Genomic DNA, 26,427 nt, shown 5'->3' on the forward strand with positions numbered 1-26,427 from the left:
CTGCGCTCACGAAAGAACGCGCGGCTGCCCTGGCAACCATTTATGGAGAACCTGAGGTATTTCTACTGTGCCGTCTGGTCTTTGGAACGTCTCGAGTATAGCTACAATAATCCGCGGTACTGCAATAGCTGTAGCATTGACTGTGTGACAAAACTCTGTGTTCTTGTCAGCAATGCGCGTAGGGCGATATCTAATCGAAAGTCTTCGTGCTTGGTAGTCTGTACAGTTGGAGGCTGACGAAATCTATGAAGTGCATATACAAATAGAATGTATACAGAGATAAATACCACGTACACATAAACAAGTTATCGGATATTACCTCTCCCCACTTTTGCCGTCCTGGTAACCATGCTTCTATGTCAAACTTTCGATATGCGCTTGCTCCAAGTTCTTCTGTCGGCATGTCTAATACTCTGTTTTTCCATAAAATAATATCTTCTCGTAAGCACAGTATATACTCGTTCCTGACTTGCAGAGTAGCTCACCGAAAACATAGGCCAAGTTCAGTGTACATTTCTTCTTGAAGATCGATAAACTCCTGCAACATTGCTTCGCTTTGTGCCGGTGCTGTCACTGCAAACAATTCCACTTTGGAGAATTGATGTACGCGGTATAATCCCTTTGTTTCTGTTCCACGGCCACCAGCTTCTGCGCGAAAAGCATGTCCGTAGCCTACAAGTCGTCGGGGCAAGGTCTGCTCTTCCAGGACCTTGCCAACAAATTTGCCTGCCAGAGGAATCTCTGCCGTGCCAGCAAGGCATAGTTGAGCGGGTTCATTTCCATGCTCCGTCGTTAGATGGTATATTTGTGAGCTCTCGTCGGTGCGAGGTTGGAAGCCGCAACCGTATGCAACGCTTTTGCGAACAATATCTGGTGTCATTACAGCTAAATATCCTCTCGATGCCGCTTTGTTTAAAGCATATTGCACCAGCGCTGTTTCTAAAAATGCACCGTATCCTTGGAGATAATAGAAACTTGAGCCACTCACTATCGCCGCTTGTGAAAGATCCAAAATGTCTAGCCGTTCGGCTATAGTTACATGGTCCTGCAGGTCTTTATCCCGGCGAGGTGTTCCCACCGTCTTGATGATACGCGCTGCTTCCTCTGGACCAACCGGTGTATCAGGATGGCTGTCGTTGGGTATTTTGAGAGCCTGCTCTAATAATTCCTTTTCAAGTTGGTCTAGTTCTTGTTCTTTTTCTTTAATGTTGGTTTTGACAGCTTGTGCCTGACTGATAATCTCGGCGCGTCGTCCCGGCTCAGACTTGGTACGTTTAGAAAGATCGTTCCTTTGCGATCGCAATCTGGATAGTTCGTTGTATACTGCAAGTCGCTTTTCGTACAGCGACTTGATCTCCTTTGCATCCACAAGAACATGGTTACGTTTCTGCATGTTGGATTGTACAGCGTCCGCATTCTGCGCTAAATAGGTGTAGTTCAATCGTGGCTCCACGGGTAGATCGCGCACTTTGGAGGTGTAGAGCCGGCGTGTAACTACCAGCTGTCCTTTTGGATAACATTTCTGTATTGAACGAAGCATTGAAAAAGATGGACAAATGGGGACGAATTTGGTCGGTGCGGGTACATAATACAAAAATTGCTATGTGTTTTTATTCGATCCAATATTGGACTTAAAGCTTGCTTTGATTGTTACTCGCGCCACTAGTGGTGATAACTCTCCAAGCAGAGCCGAAGAGCCCGACAATGGTCTTGACCTTGGCAGTTGCTGTGGATGGTAAACCAAAGACCAGCAAGGACATGAGAGTTTCCTTGTCGTCATTGTAAGGTGGGTATCTGGTTTTCATAAGGCTTTCCAAGGCGTTTGTTTTGACCATGGTAGCTCGCTCGTGTGTAAAAGTCTCAAACGATTTTTCCCCATGGTAGGAGCCCATGCCGCTTCCGCCTACACCACCAAATGGCAAAGACAATTCGAGCTAATGTATCTTGCAGTCAGTAACAAATTTAAATATTTGGAAGATACGTGACAATACCAAATGCACAAGGGTATCGTTAACCAAAGTTCCACCAGAATTGGTCTTGTCCAATACTTTTCAAATGGTAGTTTGAGTGAACTTCTCAAATGATAAAAGCGTTAGAACAGCTCAATGCAGTTTACCATAATTATACTCTGCACTGCTGGTGCTAAAGATATACATGGCCAAGGGATGATCGCTTCAAAAAGTTTTTAGAATTTGTGAATCGGATAGATATCCGACCATCTCTCTACTTACTGAGCTTTAATGACTTTTACAGCCTCCTCGAGGTCCTGCACGGGAACGATTGGAAGAATCGGACCTACATAGCTGGCATTCAGCACTGCTGCAAACGGGAGACACAGCTCATTTAAACTTTTTTCTTACCAAAAATTTCAGCACGCATGAGGTTAGGATCGTCAGGCGCAACAGGGCTCACGACGGTTGGTGCAATGAAGAGAGACTCCCTGTCTGATTCTCCACCGACGACAATCTTGTCCTTCTCGATATTATCCAAAATCCGCTTCAGGCGATCGAAATGGCGGGCATTGATAATCCTGCCGTATGAATCACTATCCTTTGCATTGTTTCCATAGAATTCGCGCAATGCTCTGCGGATAGCTGACAAGAGTTCGTCTGCTTTTTCTTTCACAACTAAAACATAATCCGGCGCGACGCAAGTCTATTACGTGTTAATGCATGAATATTTTTAAAGTTCCTTTTTAAATGTTTACCTGACCGGTATTGAAAAGTTTGCCCCAGATGAGACGATGGGCAGCGATATCGATATCGGCCGTTGATGTAACAACTGCCGGTCTAGAAGACCTCTTCTTTAGTACACATTGAACGCTGCGAGACTATGGCTACCATATTTACGATTTTCCACCGAGCTCCAGAGTGACCGGAGTGAGAGTTTTTGCTGCTGCTGACATGACAATTCTTCCAACAGTGCCATTGCCAGTGTAGAAAATATGATCAAATTTTTCCTCTGCAGGATCGCATTAAGAGAAGCGGTTGTTATCTATGCATTTAGTTACTTACCGAGCAGCTTTGTTGTTTCTTCAGCTCCTCCATTGACAATAACGTAAGCTCGCTTGTCCAAGTATTGTGGCAAGACACGCGATATGAAGTCAGCCGTGTGTTCAGCGACTTCCGAAGGCTAACGGCGATGTACTTGAGTATGGTCTTGCTTATCATCATTATAATTTATCTTCTGGCTTAGATACCTTTAGCACAACGCAGTTACCGGCGGCAATGGCTCCCACTACGGGCAACAAAAGCAGGTGAACCTATTAATGGCAAAATGTAGTTTGTCAGTTGTGTCACCCGAGCGAAATCAGTGTAATCATTTGTATTTACAGGGTAGTTCCACGCGCCTGCAAGCAAAGGAGACAAAGACGGCTAGTGTGAGAATAGCTGTTTGAGCGTACATTCTGTTACATTGCCCTACCAATAACCAATACAACGCCTTTGGGTTCTTTGCGAACGTAAACCTTGGCATTGGCGTGCATCTTGAATCGTATACTGGTATTCTTAGGCTCTGCAAGTTTCTCCAAATTCTGAGTAGCGTCAGCATATATAATTTTATACCACAGTGAAGACTTTGTCAAGTACCTTGATCAAATACTTGCATTCATCAACAACAGGTGCAACTTCTGAAATCCTTCCTTCTATTCTGTGCTTATGCAGATCATCGTACAGCGCTTTGTCGATAGCAGTAGCATTTTCGTCGAAGAAACGAAGAATATTTTGGAGCTGCTTCTTGCGAAACTCGAAATCCTTGGTGAGGCCTTTGATTTCACGTGTCAAGCGTCTATCACTACAAGTAGCATTGTTCGTAACGTGCTGCTTACCACTGTCGAACTGATCTCGGAGGTTTTGGACAATGCTTGGAATCTCGTGCACGGGAGTGTAATAAACAAGACTGCTCATTGCGAAATGGAGATCGTTGGGGTGAAAAAGACTGATGGAAAAATCGGTCATGCATAATAAAATGGATTTTGTGCAACTCCCTAACAACTTTATCTTGTCAGTGCACGGGTCAGTTTCATCTATTTTGGATAATCAAGTTCGACAGCCTTAAAACTGTACAAGGTCAAGCATTCGAGCCTTTCTTTTTTGTTGATTTCAAGTTCTTGGAGGCAGCCGTGAAAATAAAAGGAATCCTTCGCTTCGCACGATCACCTGTATACTTAAGCTTGTAAAATTTAAAAACACAATCTGCAGCGGATGCTTTTATGTATAGCAGAATCCTTTCCTGTGTCTGCAGTTGTAGGTCTCTATCATCTAGGCATCGAAATATATAACTCTTCTAAAGGGCAAAACATCATGTTAGGAGATCGGGGTAGTGTTAAACATGGAAGTGACTATAGTAGGAGGGTCGCTGAATCTCCTTTTTGCTATGGCTCTTAGGCATCTCCTTTCGAAGCCTGCTTTGCTGGAAGCTGAAGGAGATTGTATGCATCATAGATACTGCTTTCAGATGTCTAAGGAAGTTAGTGGATCCTTTTTCCTATTTACTACATTCTCGTATAAAAGCAGTACACCTGGATATTTTTCTATAAAAGCAATTTGAATTCGAGATATGGAAGAAACAGGACATCTGTTTAGCAGCCACATCGGAAAAAGTTACATTGCAATTGCTCTTTATGCTTTGCTCCTGCATCTTCGTCATGACTCTGCACCTCTCGCTCATACTTTATGTCAGTCTAAAATGGTCTCAAAAGCTGTGCACCCTCAAGCACACGGGTCATGTAATTTTCCCACAGCTTCTTTCTGTTTAAAAGGTGGAATAGATCTTGATATAATTGACGAGTGATATACATTCGATGGAATATGGGAGACAACAGGTCAATGGAACCAGTATCTAGTAAAGCATTCCAAATTCTAAAAGCACGTTGATCGATCCGTGCAGTAAACATATTAAAGGGTAGGTTTGTCTTTCCTCATAATCTAAAATCAATCATGTTTTCCATGGAACTTTCTGAGTAGACACTTGGACTAGAATAGCAATGTACAGTAAGAAACTGGGTTTCCTTACAAATGCTTTGAAATCGGTGTCGCCATTCCTGTAGGTCTTTGGCGGCTTGGTAAGATCTCAGTAATCAACCCCGAATTATGCACACACCATTACCAAGATGTCAGCCCGTATAAATAAAGCTGCATTCTTGAAGCAAAGTTTGTCAACTAATTATCCTTTCACATGGCTCCCAAAGTGTACATTATCATTTACACTCTCTACCACCATATTTACACCCTCGCATTGGAAGTTAAGAAAGGTCTGGAGGAAGCCGGCGTCGAAGCTTCCATCTTTCAAGGTACTACTTCTGCTCTATATTTGGAGAAAGCTGGAATTCACGATATTTGTAGTTGCCGAGACGCTCTCTGATGAGATCCTGACCAAAATGCACGCGTCACCAAAGCCTGATATTCCTGTTATCAATGTGGATCAACTCACTGAACCAGATGGTTTCCTTTTTGGATTTGGCACGCGTTTCGGCACCATGGTAGCTAAAGTCAATGCAGCTTATCGTAAAAAGTTGCTAACTATTCCTCGTTTCCAATAGCCTGCACAGGTGAAGGCACTCTTGGATGCTACCGGCAAGCACTGGTCTTCTGGAGCTTTGGCAGGAAAGTTTGCAGGCACCTTCTTCTCTACTGCTTCCCAACACGGTGGTCAGGAGACAACTGCGTTGACAACCGTCACTTACTTTGCTCATCACGGCATCGTCTACGTGCCATTCGGCTTTGCTCATCCACATCTGTTTGACAACTCAGAGGTGGTTGGTGGATCTGCCTACGGAGCTGGCACTGTCGCGTACGTAAAACTTTTATATGAGATAAAGCGTAGCCTTAACTCTGATGATGTCGATGTAATATTTAGGAACGGAGATGGAAGCCGCCAGGTCTCGGACAAGGAAAAGGAGATAGCAAAGACCCAAGGCACCAACTTTGGCAAAATTGTTTCGACCTACGTTAAAGGAAAAACCGCGTAATCTTGGGCTTTCTTTTTAGCAAAAGTGAATAAAAGCGTAGGCACATGTCAGATACCGTTATAGTCTTAAAGTTATGAGAATCAACATGCATACTCTTCAGTCGGTCATTGTCATCACGCTTGAGCCTTACGCAAAGCATTCCGATTCGACGAGAAGTGCAATGCACTTTTTGAAACATCGTCTTCGGCGGACGCAAAAACTTTTTTAGTGTCTACAGAAAATAATTATATAACAGGCATAGCCTATGGGCTAAACTATTTAGCCGATATTTTCAGTGTTTTTATTGGTTATAATATATACTCCGACTACTGGACGGCGTGGCCCCAGAGAGTACTCGTTCGCATCTGAGTGAAGCCATTTAGCTTTCACACTCGCTTCATACAGTTCCTATTCGAACTTTGTTAGGTTTTTATCGCATTGATTCGACAAAAAAGCACACACTAGCAAACATTCTTCTTCTGTCGCATTAAGACTATACGCGACATTTTTTCTCTCTGTTAATATCCACTACTAGCATCTCATTATTTAGCGATATCAATGAACAGATGAATTCTTTCCTGATACGACCATTTTTGCGTCCCAAATCGATGTTTGCCTGCCTGTCATGTTGAAATGCAAATCAGGCGGACTCTGTTTTAATATTTAAAGGAGGAAGGGAAAGGTACCAGCGCGCAATATGATGTAAAGATAAAGGGGAGCGAAAACATTTATAGCTTGGTCGACACCCAGCAGCTGCTTACCGGAAACGTCAACAGAGGTAATTTAGTGATGAGGTGCAATGGATGCTAAAGTTGTGCTGAAGCCTTAGGTGATAAAATCAATGGATTAAATAGCTGACAGATATCAACAATGTGAAGTCTCCATCAGCTCATTGAGATTTTGTTTATCACCTTCAGCTTAGCTACTTCCACCAATGTAATTATTACAGTATCCAAAAAAGATAGGGTCGCTATTTATAAATCGCTTTTGCAGCCTCCGTAAACCAAAGCGATGGCATAATTTCCCAGTTAAGGTGGCAAGCTCTTATTTATATATATTACAATGAAGTAAATTGTGCGACTTGGCACCTATAAACAAACATACCAAGGCGAATAACACCGGTTTAACGTTCGGATAAGTAAGTTTATAGATGCGATAAAGACAGAGAAAGGAAAACATATTCAAACAGCAAAGGCAGGAAGGATATATGGTGAATACGAATTGATGAGGATTATATATCACACGGATCATGAATTGTGAAGAGAGCGAAAAGAGATGAAAGGAAGGCTTGGGAAAAAATGCGTAAAAGCAATGTGAGGAAGAAAAATGATGCGGAAAATGCATTACGCAACACTTTGCTCTTGTGGTGGCGGTAAAGGATCCATCATAGGTGGGCTAAATGGATTGCTATTAGTACCAGTGAACAAACCATTCTTTCCATTTAGGGTGTTACCTCGGCCGTCTACCGCCTTTGCTTTGACTCTTGTTCAATGCTGCAATCCTTGCAGGCGGATGCTCTGTTGGTGTCAAGAGTTCAAAGCTACAAAGCAGATCCTCATTGATACTCATTATAGCACCAAAGTTATCAAACTCGCCGCAGTAGTTTGGTGCGCTAAACACTGTTACGAGCGTGCGATCGTTGAAAAACTCGTATCCATCTTCGACTACCATATGTGCCCGACAAACAAGATCCACGTCGTATTTTGCCAGAAACTGATTTACGACACGTTTTCCAAAGCAATATGATACACCGCGCTCGTTGTCTTCCCAATCTACCGCTGTGTCGGACGGATCAGACCAAAGAAGATCGTTCAGCAAACCGTACTCTGGTACGTCCGTCGGTCGCATAATATTGCGCACATCGTCTAGCGACTGCATTGATGGACTGAGGCCGCCGTGTACACAGAATATCTTGCCAGCTACCAGTGCTGCAATTGGCAATGTGTTGAAAACGTCGACAAAGGTTTTCCATATTTTGACATTTGTCCTTCGTTTGCATTCATCGTAAAAGCCATATACTGTAGGATTGCGGTGAGTACCTCACATGTCATTTCTTACATTATTTGTACCGTAATATAGTCATTACCTCGCGTAACGTTTGCACATTCGTGGTTTCCACGCAGCAGGAAGAAATTCTCGGGATACTTGATCTTGTAACAGAACAGCAGCAAAATTGTCTCGAGACTTTGCTTTCCCCGATCGACATAGTCCCCCAGGAACAAATAATTGGATTCCGGCGGAAAACCCCCCTAAAATGTGTCATCCACATTTCAGCTTTCTGTCACTTTCGAAAAAGGAGAACATCTTTAGGAAATTACTAACCATATTGAATAAACGCAGCAGGTCATGGAACTGCCCGTGCACATCTCCAAGAATCTTTACAGGCGGATTCAATTCAATCAAGGTCTGACGACAAAGATATGGCGAAAAAGCAGAAATATATACGTGAGTAAAACTGCACATCTTTCTTCTCGATGATCTCCTCCCGTGTTTCATTTGATCGATGCTTACGGGTTGACTCATAAACACTTCCTGCGCCGCTCGACAGATTGCTACGATTTCCGAGTTCTTGAAAGGCAATTTTGGGATCTTGTTGGTGGAACCAATCGCAAGCAGACGAGAAATGCATTCGTCGATATCCAGATTACGACCAATGGATCGAATCGAAGTTGCCGTAAGTTGGTTTTGTGAAGTGAAGGTAAGTTGATTGATGTCTTGGTTTGATGATACCGACTGCTCGTTTTGCTCATTGTATGCACTGCTGCTGCCGCTCCCAAGGCTGTTAGGGTATTGGAAGGCGTTCTTGGCGCTTGGAGGTTGCGGTGCCTGTTGAGGTGGAGATTGCTGTGCCTTCAAAGAACTATTGACAAGAATGGAATTCAAAGACGCAGCAGTCGATTCATTCTGCTCATTGTCGGGTATATCGGTGCGTATAATACTTGGACGTTCTTTTCGTTTCTTTGAAGGCACGTTCCCCATTATAGTGATCAAGCAATGTTAAAGTGACGAGAAGAAAAAAGGAAGCTCAGCGCGAAAAGCAGCTTTTTTACTTATGCGTCACGTGGGGCGAGTCAGCTGGTTTTTGATACAACATCGAGACAGTGATGGATCAAGCTTTCTGCCTTATCTCTAGTAATAAAAACACGACGTTGCTCTAGCTTTTCGTCTTTGAGGGCACCGGTTGCCGCGGCCATGGCTAAATTAATTGCTAGTGCGTCTTGAAAGTTGGTACGTTTGTGCAGCGCATGATCGACGTACGCTATAGGTTCCGGCTCAGGTTCCACAAGCGCTGAAGAATCATAATCCCGAATTTCCAAAGCTCGAACAAACCCAAACGCGTCCATCTCCACTCCTTTGTTATTATTATTGCTGCTCTCCTCTTTGCTGTCGTCGTCGTTGGTGTATTTGACCCTGCGGAAGATGTAGTCGTCAAAGTAACATTTATCCACATCTCGATGGCCGCCGCAGCGAAGATAACGGTCGTGGAAAGTCTGAATGGGACACAGCAGGGAGGTTGGCAAGGTGATAGCTTCACCTGACTCTGCATGTCTATCCAGGATCTCTAGGATATCCTCTAAAACTTGTATAAAGTCAACCTTGTTACCCGATCGAGTGCACAAAACTGACAGCGCCCAATACAGAGAAAATGACTCGCTTTGTTCACTTTCCAGCTGGCGCTTCGTTTGCCACACCTTGAAAGCCTTGTGACACGTTTCGACTATAGTGGCCGGTGCGCCTTTGCATTCCAACAAGAACATACACAATACCGGCGCAACAATTTGGTCGTCAGCAAGCAAATTATCGAGCCGCAACCTTTGCAGTAGGTTGTAGACGCTTATCGTTTTTGTGTATCGTACACGCTCCCGCTTTTCTGCACTGAATGCTGTTATGGACATTAGATCGTACAAAAATCCTGGCGTTTCTGGTTGCTCAGGATGGAGATATTCCGAGCACATGAACCGTCCATACACTTCCCAAGCTCGACTTTCCCACTCTGCTCGTCGAGATAAATGTGTCATCATTGGTGTTTCGCTGAACGCGCGCCAACATAGGTGCATAACCACTCTGGGAGTAAATTCGTTTACATCATCGCCTATTCGGCAGTATATCTCCCATCCATACTCAAACTGCTTGCTGGTGAGCGCTGTAAATATCATTGTGTTATCCATATCGATCTTGTTCGTTTGTTCCAGATCCTCCTCATTGCCAGCAAGATTTAACCGCCCGAGGGCCCAGCGTGCAATGGAGCTGCTTCTGCGCATGCTTTGTCTTCGACCTACTTCGTGCCGCCATTGCTCATATTCTTCCTTTTTTGCGACCCCACGTTGTCTCTGTAAGCGCTGCCTGGTAATACATCCATAGCTTATATTTCTCTTGCTGTGTTGCCCTTAGAGGTAGATCGATGCGCATGGGCGGCAGGTCGGTGGGCGCAAGTGGATTAGCAACTTCCATGTATGATTTCCCAAATTCGGCAATCAATAGTTCGGCTTGCTGCGTTTGTTTAGGTGATTGCATCAAATGCAGCGTAATTGCTAACTTGTATACTCTCATATTCCATATTGGACGCGGCATCGCATAGAGCGCTTGCAGTGCTAGGCTGCCCTGATGGTTATCCATCAAGAATACTGCCATTGTCACATAGGCTTTTAGCTATGAAAATGCGTTCGTCTTTAGTGCGACATTTGCAAATGCATATATGAGTAGCCGAAACTTACTCTCAGCTGAAAGCCACATTCGACGACTTTGGTAAACATGCGCCACATGACACAGTTGTAAATAGACTGTGGATTACTTTTCAGATCGATGCCGGATATCTGGTTGATCAATTTTGCCATATTTGGCTCGCATAACCGCTCGAGCATATCAGAGTATGTATCCGCAACCTGTTCATCGTTGTGCTCCGGGTTGAGATCTGTCATGTTCATGTGTTGCGTAGCCTGCTGGAGCGCACTGACAGCATGCTTCACTTCGTCCTTGCCAAGCAAGTCATTGATATGATTGCCTACTTGCACGCTATCCATCCGACGCGTCCTGGTTCCTGTCGTTTCATCGAACGATTCGTAATTGTTGCTGCTGCTACTCATAAACGATGTACGTCGATCAAATGGCACCGGTGAACTCGTCGACGTTCTTGGCGTTCCAAACGATTCATCCGGTAGGGAGCCCGTTTCTTCCTCATCCTCATCCTGTTCTTCCTCTATCGTCGATTGGTGTTCAGGTGCCGGATTCTGAGGCCGTTGAAAGGAAACAATTTCTACTGGGCTGCCTGTATCATTTTTACTTGCAGGAGAGGACCATCCTTGAAGGAATTCGTCAAAGATGGACGGCGTTCCACTGTTTCTTTTGAATATTTCAAAATACACATTCTTGTTGAGTGAGCTCCTTCGTCTGGGACGAGGTTCTGGCTCGAGAATAGTTCTTGATGATCGCACCGGTTGAGGTGCAAACATGACTGTTGCCGCCTCTACTGGAATAGACATTATTGCGGCTACAACTTTAAAGAAGAGAAAAGCGGTGTACTATCGATAATAATCGTTTCCAATCTTGCACGAAATCTTTTTGCAAGGGACTTGAGAACAAGGGGATGGCAATCAGTTTGATTCAGTGCACACCCCTGGATCGACCTTTCGAAAATGGATTATCCGAAATTGACAGTGCACTTAGCCTTGACTTTTTTAAGTACCATATATCTACAGTGATGCGTGTTCACAAGCAAGAAAAGGAACAGTGTAATGTACATCACCACAGTGGTCAATGGCAAAATAACTTCTCATTCGTAGATGAACAATCATTCAGGCAGTCTATTCGATGCCACATCGAAGGAAACGGTATCCCAAGCAGATATCGATATGATTCTCTGAACTGCGTATCTTTCAAATGATATAGCTTTGCCAGCGTCACAATCTAATTTACATGGTATTCGAAGCCATTAGAACTTCCAAATGTTGATCGTAATGGATTAAACAAAACGTTTTGGAGCTGCTCAGGCCAAAAGAATTTCTTCATAAGCCGAGTTCTAGTTGAGCTCATCGAAACTGCAGATGAGATTTCACAATTGCCTAGATTGAGAAGATCACTTCAGCCTGAATATGCAAAATTGTCTCATATCTATTTTCCTTTATTTTCGCAAAATATAAAACGCCTTGTTATAAGAAGGTTGTTGTCCATCTTTGCAGATCTCGAGATTGAGATGAGGATACGGGGAAAGGAGAACGCAATACAGCGTCCAATTCTAAAGTTTTTTGTGATCAATAATTTTAGACCGAAGCTCGGAGCACGAAAAACTTTTCATGACCCGGCTCATGGGACCCTGCTGGAACATTCCAAGCCCTGTCAGCTAGATATGTCAAACCGTTTATATAATTAATAGCGTACATAGCGCCATAAGTAATTGAATTGATTTTGCGAACTATATGCTGTCTAAACTCGCAATTTAATGCTGGTAATCGCTTTAGAAATGCAGGGATACTTGGGGTCCCGGATCGCGGAAATAAAATGTTTGTATCTGAACGGAGCGTTTCTGAAACGAAAAAAATTTTTACGCCCAACAATGACTCCGCTTTTTGACTCCGTCGACGTGGCAAAAAGTTATAAATACAGGCCGTCTCGAGGCTTCGGTTTTTTTCTTTGTGCCTCTGTCTTGTAATCAGATCGGATAAATCTTTCGCCTTTTACTAAAGATTTCCGTGGCTGCGAGACGCTAAGGAGGCTACCACCAATTTTTTGACCCTACCCAACTTCTCTTTAAAAAATGAAAATGAATGTAAACTATCAAACTTGTGCCAGAGAACGGCCTCGCCGGCGGTTAGTCTGAATGCAAGTAGTGGTTGTGTGATGTTAAGTGGAATGTCTTGGGGAGAGTAGTGTTGTACTGTGGCTTGTGCGTATGTTTGTGTGTGTGCTCTTCTGCGCAATTGAGAATCGTATGACTGCGCGGTAGCCGAATCCTGTTCATGTTACGGGTTTAACTGCGGAAGAAGTTTGGGATTCTCTTTGAATACAAACGTCCGCTTTGTCCCAACGTAGTAAACTTTATCAACTTAAGTTCCAAATAAAATGTTGTACTGTTTCGAACCTTTTCTATTCTATTCTGTTCTATTCTCGATATCTATTATCCATCGTGATATTGCACAACCGCGTACTTGCCGCTACATCTCCATTCAAGGGGAGTCACGGTCTTTTCGAGTTCTTCCTTGACACCTGGCGCTAAACCAACCACGGTGTCAGCCTTGTTTGTTCGCAAAGATGTGATGGCAGTGAGCTTGCTCATATCAGGACCGATGGCTTCTTTGAAGGGTGTTGTAACTGGCCAATCGCAGCAGAAGACAAGCTTTCTAAAGTTCAAATCGCCCTTGAAGATGATCAAATCTGATTTGGAAAGGTCTTCGTATAGATCGGGTGCAGTAGATTTGAGATACCAGTACGACAAGCCATAGCACCAGAATTTGTGAGATTGGATGACAAGCTTGCCGTCTTGTACATATTTTTGCCATCTCTTCACCATTGTCTCTAAAGCTTGATATTCTTCTTCGGTATGCTGCTTGCCGAAAAAGTTGCGATCCAAGCAGCACTCGAAAATAATAGGAACATCGCCAGGCATCACGTCCGAGACAAACCATGGAATCGTCTTGCAGTTGAAGACAACCTTCTCTGCCTTGCCACATTGTATCAGCCAGTCAGTAAGAACTAAATCGACAAACACTTCGAAACCAGAGTTGTCCAGAACAAAGTCGACGCGGCTTTGCTTTAGTGATTCAACCTTGCGCCACAGTTCATCAATCTTATCCACAATGATGCGTTGTTTTTGCTCAGCAAGCTTGTCCTTTTCAATTGCTTGCAATCGTTTGATATCCTCTTCGGTCATGTTTGTCAGCAACGAGAGGTCAGTGGCGTTACCCCACAAGCACACTTGGATAAGCTCGTTGTAGATTATCTCGTGCTTGTCCTCGGGCATAGGCTTGATCATTTCCGGCATCTTCGAGGCGAGATCAAACACAGATGCCTGGGAACCGCGGAACGTTTCTATCTTTTGCCGCAAAAAAGGATCGTATGTTTTCCAGAGCTTACTGTTACTGAAGAGCTCGCGCAAGCGACGATACAAATAGCATTCGTTGAAAAGCCATGCGCCGTTGAACCACGTTGCACCGTCAAAGTACGTCTTTATATGCTCATTCCATTCTTCGGTATCCGGCTCGTTGTCGTTCAAAAGTCTATCCACATTTGACATGTCAGCCCTCATACATATATCCATCGCTGCAATAAGATCTTCTTCTTCTTCTTTCAAACTTGCCTCAAAGGCTTATCGGCAGCGAGCTCTGCTTTCAAACTTTTGATACCGTCGAGAATAACGTTGCCTTCCTTTCGGAAAGCTTCGTCGTTGGATTCATCTACTGTTTGCTGGACATCCTTGATGGCGCTGTCCAAGATAATAGGCCAGCGTCTGACTGTGCTGTCCCAAGCAAAGCTACCAGTTTCAGTAGCTCGAAAAGCAGGGAATGGTGGGTTGTTGGGTGTAATGTCGGTGTTCATTGAAACTATCGACAAACAAGCTGGAACGGAGCATAGTATGGTTTTTGACGTGTCCTTTGGAAGGTCCGCAAAACTTTTAAGTTTGGTATTTTTCCCGGTTTGTCAAGTTTGTATGCAACTTCCTATTATTCTTTTTTGGATCATCATCTTGTACGTATAGCCTAATGTTCATTTTATTTTACATGACTACCGTAAAACGTTTGATGTCGATGTCTGGATACCCCGATTCCAGGTTCCTCACCAATGACGATGAGAGAGATCAAGCAAAGGGATATGTAAATCTTTCAATTTTCTGTCTTTACTGGTTGCAAAAAAGGAAAAACACAAATAGCAATTCAGATAGCTAGCTATCATGCATATAATATGGTGGAAAAGAGCAAATATGGCGAAAATGGAGAGTTTCTATGATACAAAGCTTGCAATTTAGTATTCCCGTGTGTCCATTGGCGCACTTTGATCACTAGTTTCAGGAATGGATTGCTGTTGTTGTTGCTGCTGTGCTTCAACCTGAGGCAGAGATTGTGATGGTTCAGACTTTATCGATACTTCTTGCTGCTGAGGCTCAGTTTTCACACTAGGCACAACAGCTGCAGATAAGGCATCCGAGCCGCTTGATAATTGCTGCTGCTCCGATGGCTTCTCCACCTCTTGCTCCGGCTGCTGTTGTGGTTTCTGATCTTCATCTTCATGCGTCAGTTTTCGTTGCTTTTGCACACGCTGGGAAGCCTCTTCGAGCATAGTATCGGTGTCTTCACCGTCGTCAGAGTAATCAGCATCCATTTGCGAAGCCGCACTTGCATTGTCGCTGTTGTATCCTTGTTCGTCCTTTGGTCCCTTCATCGTAAGCTTGAACTGCGACTGCTTAGCTGATGAATCCGCCGAAGCGCCCTTTCCTGAAGACTCTGGCGCCTTTCGCTTTCTACTGGCAGCCGATCGTTTTGATGGAGGTTTAGGATGCAGTACCAGATCTCGCAAAGCATCGATGCGTCTGGCTATTACTAGATCCTTTGGCCATGCCAATTTTTCGAGTACCGTGCTCTGTCCTTCGCCTTCAGGATCAGGAATATCCTCTTCTTCGAGTAGTTTCTGCTTGACAGCAAGGAAAGGAAGCTCAGGATCATTGAGGATCAGGTCGTGACGTCCGACACCGTGCTTGCAAATTCCAACTAAAAGTCCCTTGTCATGTGTAGGCACTTCCCACCATCTAGAGATATATCAGCGTTAGTTATATGCATATTTAATACCATGTTTTTAACTTACGATGGCAGTCCAGAAGTCTTGCGAGCGTTGAGCAACAGCTTGTCGAGTTCTGGGTGTACCATGACTTGTTCACGAATCGTTTTCATCTGTTCGATACGCTTCAGAGCACGTCGAGCTTTATCGTACGGTACCAAATCGGTATCCAAATCCTCACGATCCGCATTGGAGCCAATTCCTTGTTCTTCCTGGCTGGCCTGCGTAGCTTGTGGCTCTGTGCTGGAATCACGACTTTCTCCCTCCTGACCTTGTCCTGTCGGAACCTGAGACGACGCCGGCGAAGTCTCATTGGAACCTTCCTGATTCATGGATACATTGGCCTGAGGGTTAGCAGCTTGTTCAGCCTGTTCTTGCTGATGAAGCTTCATAATTTCTTCGCAGGAAACTACAAACTTGTTGTAATACAAGTCAAGCGATTCATCCGTCTTCTTCTCCAAGCCAGCAATTTCCTTGAAGCGAGTCCATTGAATTTCTGGTTCGTCAGGATGTGTTTCGACGCCAAATGATAAGATGGTGCGCAAAAAGTCAGCCTTATGCTTCTTGGACCATCTGTTGGATGCTTCTTGCTGCTTTGCACGTTGTCTCTGCGCTTGCCGAGTTTCTCGCTCGCGAGCTCTGCTCTTTCGAGTCTGCTCCTTCTTCTGCTCCTTTTCCTGGATCTTGCGTTTTCTGGCATCATTTGCCTGTTCACGAAGGAAAGCAGCAATTATTCTGCGCAGACGCATGCCAATATCAGCTTTAGATGGCCAGACGTAAACCTAAAAGAAAAAGAATGCATTGAGTATCTCCAGCCCTATGCATAATTTGGATTTGATTTTCCAAATTACCTGTTGTTCATCATCACCATCTTCATTTTGCTTTCCTCCATCTTCAGCCTCCGAAGCTTCATCTTCGTCCTCCTTGCCATTGGTTACAGGTGCAGAATCTTCATCTTCCAGTGAGCCGGCACGAGAGTCATCATATTTCCTGCCATAAAAGCAGAATTCCGGATCGTTGCGCATTGCTAGATACTGCTGATAGCCATGCTTACAGATACCTAGCAGAAGGTCGCGATCTTCACTGTCTCCCCACCACGGTGCAGGCGAAGCACCTTTACGCGATAACCATTAGTATAAGTTGCACGACCGGATCAAGTGCTCAAAAATGATCCTTACCAGTGACCTTGGGAATCGACAGTTTCTTAGCTTCTTCCCATTTTTTCGGAACGATTTTGTCACGGATCAGGTATAACATTTGGATACGCAACAAAAAGTTGCGTCCTAATTGAAGAATTTTGATGAATAAATGCTTATTTTGTCAATTGCTTACAGTTTCTTACCCTTGCGTTCAATATGTTCGACATAGTCAGGAGGAGCTTCAATGAGGAACGATCTGAATTCCGTTGTCTGCTTCTTGGTAGCGCCAGAGTAGGGCACGGTACGATCAGTTCTGACCTCATCGCGACAATCAGCTTCCAGAATATGCTCGATATCATCAATCAACTTGCGGTCTTCGTCGTTATTGCGTTCAATAGTCGGAAGAACTTTGCGCATTAGAGCACGCGTGACAGCCTTGAGATCCTTTTCGCTTCGACGAGGGAAGTGCGGCTTCATCAAATCCCATCGACCGTAACCATATATCATCAATTTGCGTTCGTACTTGGTCTTTTCGGACAGACTCCATGGGCGCATCTGGTCGCGTTTTCTGCTTCGCTCATGCTCTTCTTCGTATGCATCAGAGTCATCTGCATTATCGTTATCAGAGTAAGAACCATCTGCAGGACGGCTTCCGAAACGTTGCACAGCACGACGTCTGCGAGGTTCATAAACTATAAGGTTGTTATCCTCAACCTCGTCAACGGCTTCGATGTTGGCTTTTGCGGCCCATTTTTCCCAAAAGTCTGGATCGTCAATCTCGACACCCAAGCTATCCTCGGTTGCAGAGAAAGTCGCCTTGGAGAAGACCGACCCTTTCTCATTTCCTTCGTGACGGATGACTGTAGTACGGCGCTCCAGAATCTGATCAATGTCTTCTTCGCAGAACTTTGTGCTGGCTTCGTCATCTAGCATAGCACCGTATGCACCCTTTTTGAGAAGATCTTCAATTTCCTTCTTTGTCAATTCATTCTTGCTTCCAGATTCATCGTGGATCGTCGGGCCAGATCTTTGCATGACGGCTTTATCCAAACCGAGCTTGATGCCAGCACGATCAAACATATCCTTCTCGTAGGTGTTACGGCAAATCAGTCGATAAATCTGTACTGGTTTGGTTTGACCGATACGGTGGCAGCGTGCTTGTGCTTGAAGATCATTCTGTGGGTTCCAATCGCTGTCAAAAATAATGCATGTATCTGCAGCCTGTTGCACATATCGTTAATACATCATGCTAATTTCTTGATTCCCTGTCTTATGTAATACTTGCCGTCAAGTTAATGCCAACACCGCCAGCGCGTGTACACAACAAGAAAACAAATGACTCTTCAATTGGTAAAGTAGTGAAACGATCAATAGCCGCTTGACGTTGATCGCCAGGAACGCTGCCATCGATTCGCTCATATGCATATCGACGTCCGCGAAGATAATCGGCCAAAATATCCAAACAGCTAAATTTACCGATCTCGTCAGCATTTTTTAGCTCTGCTATAATCGCAAGGTTATATTTACCTCGTAAATTGTGAAAAGATCAAGACTTTGTGATTGCCAGTAATCAACTTTTTCAAGAGCTTGTCAATCAAGACAAGTTTACCAGATGATTGGACGAGACAGTTGAATTGCTCTTTGGGATGCTTTGCATTATATTCCGATAATATCATCTCCTCTGCACCTTCAAGTAGATAAGGATGGATACAGCATTTACGCAGCTGCATCATAATGTTTCGCAGATGAGGCATTTCCTTATTGGCTGCAAACTCCCAATCAGTTACTGAAAATAGCTAATACTATACTTGGTCCCACTTACTCTTTGCACCTTTCTTGAGGAAACTAAAGTTCTTTTCAAGAATAGCACGGTACCATTTCTTTTGAGGGTTCGTCAATTCTACTTCGATGACAGTTTCCTCCTTGACAGGTATAGTTTTTTCAACATCTTCCTTGAATCGACGGAGCATAATCGGTTTCAGCAATGCTTGCAACCGTTCGACCTGCGCAGCAGACTGAAGCGAGCCGTATTCCGCAAAGAATAATCTCTCATCACTGAAACAAGTATTGCAAGTCAGTCCTCCTGACTCCTGCTGGACGTTCCAATATTGACTTACTGGAATACTTCGGGTTGCATAAAGTTAAGCAAGCTGAACAATTCATCAAGGTTATTTTGCAACGGAGTGCCTGTCAACAGCAGCTTGTGCTCGAACGTAAAAGTCTTGAGAATCTCCAGAACCTTGGATTGCTTATTCTTCAATCTGTGTGCTTCATCGAATACACCAGCTTTCCAAACAATTTCTCGCAAGATAGGCGCGCCAGCAGATGCCTGCGGAATCATCGTATGAACTGAGAGATTCTATATGTGGGCACTGTATACACGTACCATCTCATAAGTAGTTACAAGAACATCGAATTTGTAACGATTAGGAATCGTATTTCCTTGCATATCCTTGTAGTAGAATTCCGTTTCCACGATTAAGCTGCGAGCCATGTTGCTTCCACGAAAATCAATGACATTCAAGTCTGTCCAAGCGCCGAAAGCACGGATCCAGTGAGGCACAGTTGACAGCGGAGCGACAATGATAAATGGACCGCGGATACCGAGGTTGTGGTAGATGTCATTCAAAAGAGCAACGGACTGGACGGTCTTACCAAGACCCATTTCGTCAGCCAGAATGCAAGATCGATAATTGTAGTAGCAGAACCGTAGCCAGTTGAGACCTTCCAATTGGTAGCTGCGCAGCTCATTGCCGTATCGATATGTCGGGGAGCGATCGTAGGGAACAAATGGAGTAACCATGGGCATAGGTCGAGGAGGTGGGTTAGCAAGTTTCTGCTGTGAAATTTGCCGCCTGTTATGGAACTCGTCGATCTTTGAAGCATCAATTTTTCGTAAATCCTCTTCTGTCTCCCAGGTACTGGCATCGTAAAATAGGCCATTCCATTTGACGAGGAAGTAGACCTTATTCTCGCCAGACATTGGATCTGTAAGTTCTCCTTCGTCTATGACTCGATCAGGCTGCATTGCATGAATCTTAGTAAGCTTTCGGAACCTGTGCATTAAATAGAAGAAAACAGATTTACCTTTAGATGTTCACGGAAATCTTCACCTCGTTGGCCTTCTGCATTCCATTTCTGCAAAAACTTCTTGACACGATGTTTGCCGAGATGTTCACCTTCGATTTGCTCCATAGGCACCCATTCAACGTGGTGGAAACTCATATTCTGTAAATAAAAAATTTCAAATATTAACGCATTGCATAAGAGTGTCATGTACCCTGATATATGTACCTTGTACTTTACTAACAATTCATTCTCCCCTGTTTCTTCGTTCTTCCTGTAATCCAAAATCCTTTCAAACACCTAACCATTTTGTAAGCATGCTTATCTTTGCAAGGCTATTAACTTGGTTGCTTACCTTCGTTCCAATTGGGATGACGACTGATTCGTCCGGTTCGATGGCACCTCCCGACGGCTGAGACTTTTTGTTCTTCTTTGGTTTGTAGCCACCATCGCTATCTTCAAATTCGCTCTCCTCTTGTTCCGATTCCTCCGACAAGAAACCCTGAGAAACCAATAAGAATCGTTCGAAAAACCTGATAAAATCAGAAAGATCCCCCAACTTACAAGATCATCGTCGTCCTCATCGGAAGATTCATCATAAGTAACCCTCTTTTTAGCGTTACGAGTCGGACGCTTTGGCCTTGGAGGAGGTGCTGCTTGGACTGGTGGTTGTTGCGGAGATGGCTGGGCTTGAATAAACTGCCGATGTTGCTGGAATGGTGGACCGCGAGCTTGGTAGGGATTCATGGCCATAGCAGCTTGGTGCTGTGGCATCGGGAAGCCGTTGTTCGGGCGAGGAAAGGCGTTGATGAATTGAGTGTTGGGCATGGGGCGCATTGCTTGATGTGGCTGGTGCGGCATCATTGGAGCAGAAAACATCATGTTTGGATGAGCAGTGCCTGCATTCGGATTCATCATGCCATGCGGTTGCTGCGGATGTGGAGGTCGATAAGGCATCGGTCCTGGTGAAAATGGCATATTCTGGTTAGGGATGAAGCCCATGCCCTGAGGGGAGAAGTTCATGGGTGGCGGCGGACGGTGGTGCTGTGCTTGAGGCTGCTGTGGATGATGTTGATACTGAGGTGGGTACATTTGAACGGGATATCCAGATTCCACAGGCGGGAATCCGACATTTGGGGGCATGCTTCCAAGGTTCGGATGCATTTGCTGTGGAGGCGGCTGCTGTTGATCAGCACCTGTCATCTGATACCCTGGAGACGACATGTACTTTTGGAACATGTCCTGTGGATGCGACATGATAAGTTCGAGCGATGGCGCACTGCGTTAAAATTTTCTTTGTTGAATAGGGTGTGTATGTTTGACACTGGTCCGACGAGGATCAGCAAGTACGGCTCGGTAGTCCTCCTGAGAGTCCAATAAGTTAGATTACGTACCACCCTTTGAGATTACCACCTTAGATCTTGACCTTCTTCCTCCTTCTTCTCTCTTGTGACACCAACACGGCAGCCAGCCTTTCGCCATTGACCTTACAACCCCTTTCCGTTCAATCCGCCTGCTGCGCTCCGCTCTCTCCATGGTAATGAAGCTTCCACCCAGACACGACTTACTCGTGTCACCGGCGTTGATCAAGCCAGTGCTTGACCTGCGCGCACCCGCGCGATCGCCAGTGATCAATAGCAAGTCTAGTTCCCTCCGGCCTCTTCCCCCCTCACCTTCCCCCGTACCCTCACCGCATTCCCTCATGACGTACCAATCGGCTAAGGTGCACTGGGGTACTTTAGGTACTTGATCAAGATGATGCCGTTTCTCTCAAAAAGTTGTGATGAGACAATACTTGCAAGTTCGCCTGTCAGTAGAGTCCACCCTCTGTATCTTTGCAAGAAGGGAAAAAAACGCAAGGAAAACAAAAATTACACTTGCCTCAATTTTTTCTTTCAACGATTGGAAACTCGCCCATGGCCCCGCCAGCTGGACGGCAGCTGGAGATCCCCTCTGTTTCATCAAATTTTCAAGTGTTTTACCATAGTCTATACTGCGAGCTTCACTGATAAAAGAGTGGAGGCAAAGAGGCTTACATAGATACCATACAGAATGTATTTAATGTATTATTCTTTATTATTTTCAGCGTTTGAAAATATGCTGATAAATCAGTCGTGTGAAGGTCTCTTGTAGATTTGGAAGAAGAAAGGCATCCTAGTAGAGTATACTTTTACTCTGTCGCATCCAATAGCCCTGATGCTTGCTCTTTATCATTATTTGTGTACTGATATACCCACAAGCTTTTGTTTTCCACTGATGGAAAAGGAGGACAAGACTGCAGCGACTTTTAAAGTCTTATCGCGTTTCCGAAGACTTTATCTTGGACTTTCCACAAATGATTACCAAAAGATACAAGGGGGAAACACTATCTGCACGATAGTTTGTTCAAATGACCAGCATGTAAACATGAATGATTTGGAGACCACCAGCATCCGTGTAATCTCCAAACGATAAAGTTGATGCCTTGGAACGACGTGTGATGTCCAGGAAGATGTTCGTTATCGTGGCAAGGATTAATGGCATGCGAATCTGCTGATCTCCCTATTCTGGATGCTGGAGAAGAACAAAGAAAATAAGAAATCAGGGGCGTTCCTTTCGATCTGCAGTGCATACGACAGCAGACGATTCGGGACATCGTATTAGACCTAAAAATTGGAACCGGACAAAAAGAATAATCAAGGTCTCAAGAGACCATTAGCCAAATTCATGCTTGGCCTCGGTTTTCCAGAGGTGCATGGACCCCCATGTTTAGGTGCTGCACCCACCCTGCATGCAAGGGAAGAAATCGACGACGTCCTTTAAGTCTCTTATTCCATTCCCTTTTTATAACTTCCTGTTATTCCTTGATCAATGAGCAATCGAGAAACCCCGTTTTACCTTGGTGGTGCATCTTCGTGCGTAGCGACAACGATTGTCCATCCTCTGGATTTGATCAAGGTGCGCCTTCAAACAATGAAAAGCAGCAATGGTGGTGCCAGAGCAGGCATGGTTTCCACTATGGCCCACATTGCACGAAACGAAGGCATACTATGTCTTTATGCTGGATTATCTGCCGGCCTCCTTAGACAGGCGACATATTCGACGGTGCGATTTGGTGTCTACGATAAACTGAAGCAATACTTTTCCACAGAGTCCAAACGTGAGTATCACGTGCACGATGGTCCGTATATGATTTTAAATCTAAACTAAGTATTTGTGTATACTTTGCTTTGACAGAGCCTAAAAATGTCTGGCAGTTATTATTCTGTTCAAGTGTAGCCGGTGCGTTGGGTGGTGCTTGCGGCAATCCGGGGGATATCATAAATGTACGTATGCAGAACGATGGACAGCTGCTGCCGAATCAACGTCGAAACTACAAACACGCAGTGGATGGTTTAATTCGAATGTGCAGAGAGGAAGGAATATCTTCGCTCTTTCGAGGACTTGGGCCCAACATTAACAGGGCAGTTTTGGTCACCTCGTCGCAATGCGTTTCTTATGATGTATTCAAGGACGGGATCCTGAGATACCAACTGATAAGCGAAGGTCTTGTTCTTCATTTTACATCCAGTATGCTCGCGGTAAGCTCGCTTCTAGTCGATAAGCCTGGTAAACTCAGAATAAGTACAGCTAACTGATTGAAATAATAAGGGCTTGGTAGCAACGACAGTTTGCTCCCCAGTAGATGTTGTCAAGACGCGAATAATGTCCTTGAGTGAGCGTGGACTTTCATCAGTTGCTGCGATGTGGCATATGTACAAGTTCGAAGGGGTGGGCTCCTTCTTCAGAGGTTGGATACCGGCATTTGTAAGACTGGGTCCACAAACCATAATAACGTTTATGGTGATGGAGCAGTTAAAAAAATTGTACCTCGCCATACAAGATCGTCGATCGACGATAATCGTTGCCAACAACAAGCTCAAGCCATAAAATATCTTTGTAACAATTGCATCCACGATGCATTTATTATTTGCATATATGCATATCGCTGCGCGCTTTAATTTTACTCTATATTTATTCTCTGCTTTTTAGGTCTATATATCTTCATGTATCCTTTTTCAGCCTTGTTGTTGATTAGATAGTTAGATACATGATGTAAACTTTTTCTCGTTTTCCAAAAAAAGAATGAGCAGTTCTATAACATACAATGAAAATGAAAGGAAATGGTGATGGGATGCATATGTAGAATTCTAATATGAGCATAGTTTACAGGGCGGTGTTGGACTTTTTGTGGTAGAGATTAACGTCCAAACCTAAATGGCGGTTGAGGATCTCCTCCAGTGACTGCAGGGAGTTCTCGCTGCTGCTGCTGAAGCTTGACGTGTCGTCAGAGGGCCAGGAGATGGAAGGTTTCATGCCAGGACGATCGACGCTGAAACTCTTTCGGGATGATAGTTTCCGTGGCAATCTTCCAAAGACACGAGAAGATGCCATAGCTTCTCCTTGAACCATACGCAAGTACTGTTGCTCGTCAAAATACTTGAGTGCCGCCCAGGTTGGATTTAAAAAGGCAAACTTCTTTTTGATTGCATTCAGTTTTTCTAAATGATATGACCATGGTCAGCAAAACTATTCTGCGGTTATTTGACTTTATGCATTTCACTCACGTTTTCCGATGCCACCTTGGGAGCTGATACCATGCAATGCTTGATCTGGAGCGGGCATTGTGCCCTTTTCGCCTTGTCGAAGTGGTTCTTTGCCTTTGACTATTCGACATATATTTCTGGCAATGCATACGCCAGCCAATGTAGCTGCGTAGCCTGTCTTCTCTTCGACAACGTTTGTAGCGTCTCCTCCGGCAAAGATGTGATTGTATCTTGGATTGTCCAGCTGCAATGTAGGTCGTACACGAATACGGCCCCAGTCATCGAGACAAGAATCCAGCAGAGGCTCGTGGAGGGTGCTGTCCCTGATCAAGCCAATGTTAGGGCGGGTGCCTGTGGCCGTAAAAACCTTGTCGTATCCAGAGTAAACAGTGCCGCTGGATCCGATGTAAGTTTTGCTCCGATTATTATTGAAGTTGTTCAGATCGATGATGCGTTCGTTAAATATTAGCTCGATGCCGAGATCTTGCAAATACTTTTTGGCTCGTTCCTGCTGCTCAGCGTCGCTGCGGCGAATAACACTTGAATGTGATTCAACCATTGTTATATGCTTTTCTGGATATCGTAAAGCAATTTCGCTGGCTAGTTCGCATCCAACGAGACCACCGCCTACGTGACAAAAATGTCAGTTTTGGAATTCATAGATAGACCAGCTGTATACTCACCGATTATCAATATCTTTTGAGCTTTCATTAGTTCTAAGGAGACCTGATTCAAGCCTGCTAAGCGATACGGCGATGAAATGTCAGTGGATTTGAGCTGTGATGCGTATGCGCTGCCGGTTGCTATTACTAGATAATCAAATGGCACCTAATGAACCACATGTAAGGGGCTAATTAAGCGGGGAATTACTGCTATTTAAAGCTACGTGATAGGCTTACGATTTCATGGTTATTGACTCTTACGGCCTTGGCGCCTTGTAAGATCTCTTCAGCGTAACCGATGATGACTTTGCCGTTTCGAAGGTAAGAGCTGTGGCTGACACGCATGGATGTGCTTTCTTCAGGGCTGACCATTCGTTTGATAATGCCTGGGGTATATTCGAATGAATCTAAAAATGGAGATAAAGGTCAGTTCGGTGTATGTTCGCTGGATATGCCCAATTGACAAACCTTTGGTATCTATAAGAGTCACATGGAAAAGTGGCATGGGATCCAGCACGGCCGCGACCGTAAAACCCTGTACAACACTTGTGTCAACATGTGCGACGTGAAAGCAATCGAGATTACGTATCCGTGACACCTACCGTAAATCCGCCGCCGACAATGACCACACGAACTTTATCTATTCAGGGTCCAACGTTAAGTTTCAACGGCGACTAAAATTTGGGGAATATGCCAATGTTTACCTGGAGATGGTTGCTGCGTTTCTGGGCCGTATTTCACTTCAGCGTGCGTCGATTGGAAAAACTGGTTCAGCTTTTCAGACTGGACGATTGAGGAAAAATGAGCACCCGGATCATAGGAAACTTCTATGTAACAATAACTTACGAGGTCCGAATGGACTTGCTTCTCCGTATCTTCGAGTATTCGTTCAACGTCGCTTTGGTCGACGATAGCCCAGTGCAAGTGGTCTATTTCAGCTTTCACTTCATCTTTTGTAGAGATGCCGTCAAGTTCGAGATTGGCATCATTTGCCATAAAAGTGTTGTATATTCTACAAACAATGCCAAAAATTTAGCATGCAAGTCATGAGTTTTCCGTTTGAATTTGTTCTTACCTATGTAGTCCTTTCTCTATATTTGAAGACTCTGTCTCGTGGCGCAACTGAGTTAGAGCTTCGATGAAAATCAAACGTCGAATGGACTGCTTGTCATTTTCCGTTCTAAGAAAGACTTCAAAGGCCTGGAGCAGTCTTGGGTTTGCAAGGACGGTTGACAGGTTCCATTGCATGGCCGGCTAGACAAATGTTCAAGAGAGAAAAATGGAAA

At 44.4% G+C, this 26,427-nt stretch overlaps 10 protein-coding genes across 10 annotated transcripts; 2 read left to right on the top strand and 8 right to left on the bottom strand.

The window, feature by feature from the left end:
• Positions 1-6: 6 nt before the first annotated feature.
• On the bottom strand, positions 7-1,540 carry VTP01DRAFT_1046 (uncharacterized protein; the record flags this gene model as incomplete). Its single annotated transcript, XM_069378824.1, has 3 exons — positions 7-243; positions 320-413; positions 486-1,540. The coding sequence occupies 3 exons, from the start codon at positions 1,538-1,540 to the stop codon at positions 7-9; spliced, it is 1,386 nt and encodes a 461-aa protein (XP_069238454.1).
• A 91-nt stretch (positions 1,541-1,631) lies between these two features.
• VTP01DRAFT_1047 (uncharacterized protein) lies at positions 1,632-3,905 on the bottom strand (the record flags this gene model as incomplete). Its single annotated transcript, XM_069378835.1, has 13 exons — positions 1,632-1,934; positions 1,992-2,047; positions 2,117-2,172; positions 2,232-2,295; positions 2,361-2,655; positions 2,708-2,789; positions 2,850-2,961; positions 3,015-3,132; positions 3,200-3,262; positions 3,333-3,349; positions 3,424-3,532; positions 3,588-3,763; positions 3,827-3,905. 13 exons carry the CDS (start codon positions 3,903-3,905, stop codon positions 1,632-1,634), a joined length of 1,530 nt encoding a protein of 509 aa, XP_069238455.1.
• A 1,270-nt stretch (positions 3,906-5,175) lies between these two features.
• VTP01DRAFT_1048 (uncharacterized protein) lies at positions 5,176-5,968 on the top strand (the record flags this gene model as incomplete). The annotated part of the gene is made up of 4 exons (XM_069378846.1): positions 5,176-5,290; positions 5,343-5,479; positions 5,540-5,790; positions 5,857-5,968. 4 exons carry the CDS (start codon positions 5,176-5,178, stop codon positions 5,966-5,968), a joined length of 615 nt encoding a protein of 204 aa, XP_069238456.1.
• A 1,322-nt stretch (positions 5,969-7,290) lies between these two features.
• Positions 7,291-8,926, bottom strand: VTP01DRAFT_1049 (uncharacterized protein; the record flags this gene model as incomplete). Its single annotated transcript, XM_069378857.1, has 5 exons — positions 7,291-7,342; positions 7,401-7,965; positions 8,034-8,196; positions 8,270-8,353; positions 8,459-8,926. 5 exons carry the CDS (start codon positions 8,924-8,926, stop codon positions 7,291-7,293), a joined length of 1,332 nt encoding a protein of 443 aa, XP_069238457.1.
• A 92-nt stretch (positions 8,927-9,018) lies between these two features.
• On the bottom strand, positions 9,019-10,209 carry VTP01DRAFT_1050 (uncharacterized protein; the record flags this gene model as incomplete). The annotated part of the gene is made up of 1 exon (XM_069378869.1): positions 9,019-10,209. The coding sequence occupies one exon, from the start codon at positions 10,207-10,209 to the stop codon at positions 9,019-9,021; it is 1,191 nt and encodes a 396-aa protein (XP_069238458.1).
• Positions 10,210-10,243: 34 nt separating this feature from the next.
• Positions 10,244-11,427, bottom strand: VTP01DRAFT_1051 (uncharacterized protein; the record flags this gene model as incomplete). Its single annotated transcript, XM_069378880.1, has 2 exons — positions 10,244-10,597; positions 10,663-11,427. 2 exons carry the CDS (start codon positions 11,425-11,427, stop codon positions 10,244-10,246), a joined length of 1,119 nt encoding a protein of 372 aa, XP_069238459.1.
• A 1,631-nt stretch (positions 11,428-13,058) lies between these two features.
• VTP01DRAFT_1052 (uncharacterized protein) lies at positions 13,059-14,476 on the bottom strand (the record flags this gene model as incomplete). Its single annotated transcript, XM_069378891.1, has 2 exons — positions 13,059-14,157; positions 14,238-14,476. 2 exons carry the CDS (start codon positions 14,474-14,476, stop codon positions 13,059-13,061), a joined length of 1,338 nt encoding a protein of 445 aa, XP_069238460.1.
• A 423-nt stretch (positions 14,477-14,899) lies between these two features.
• On the bottom strand, positions 14,900-22,437 carry VTP01DRAFT_1053 (uncharacterized protein; the record flags this gene model as incomplete). The annotated part of the gene is made up of 17 exons (XM_069378902.1): positions 14,900-15,680; positions 15,737-16,491; positions 16,561-16,823; positions 16,888-16,992; positions 17,052-18,069; positions 18,134-18,314; positions 18,376-18,613; positions 18,671-18,903; positions 18,966-19,177; positions 19,235-19,870; positions 19,936-20,076; positions 20,143-20,214; positions 20,270-20,416; positions 20,479-21,193; positions 21,238-21,279; positions 21,626-21,681; positions 22,321-22,437. 17 exons carry the CDS (start codon positions 22,435-22,437, stop codon positions 14,900-14,902), a joined length of 5,712 nt encoding a protein of 1,903 aa, XP_069238461.1.
• Positions 22,438-22,764: 327 nt separating this feature from the next.
• VTP01DRAFT_1054 (uncharacterized protein) lies at positions 22,765-23,823 on the top strand (the record flags this gene model as incomplete). Its single annotated transcript, XM_069378913.1, has 3 exons — positions 22,765-23,053; positions 23,131-23,502; positions 23,555-23,823. 3 exons carry the CDS (start codon positions 22,765-22,767, stop codon positions 23,821-23,823), a joined length of 930 nt encoding a protein of 309 aa, XP_069238462.1.
• A 276-nt stretch (positions 23,824-24,099) lies between these two features.
• On the bottom strand, positions 24,100-26,389 carry VTP01DRAFT_1055 (uncharacterized protein; the record flags this gene model as incomplete). The annotated part of the gene is made up of 9 exons (XM_069378924.1): positions 24,100-24,434; positions 24,501-25,106; positions 25,163-25,307; positions 25,379-25,548; positions 25,610-25,676; positions 25,744-25,781; positions 25,846-25,924; positions 25,988-26,153; positions 26,217-26,389. 9 exons carry the CDS (start codon positions 26,387-26,389, stop codon positions 24,100-24,102), a joined length of 1,779 nt encoding a protein of 592 aa, XP_069238463.1.
• Positions 26,390-26,427: the final 38 nt, after the last annotated feature.

This window comes from Rhizomucor pusillus, assembly GCF_041956525.1.
Source record: "Rhizomucor pusillus strain CBS 183.67 unplaced genomic scaffold VTP01scaffold_10, whole genome shotgun sequence".
In the NCBI taxonomy this organism is placed as follows: domain Eukaryota; kingdom Fungi; phylum Mucoromycota; class Mucoromycetes; order Mucorales; family Lichtheimiaceae; genus Rhizomucor; species Rhizomucor pusillus.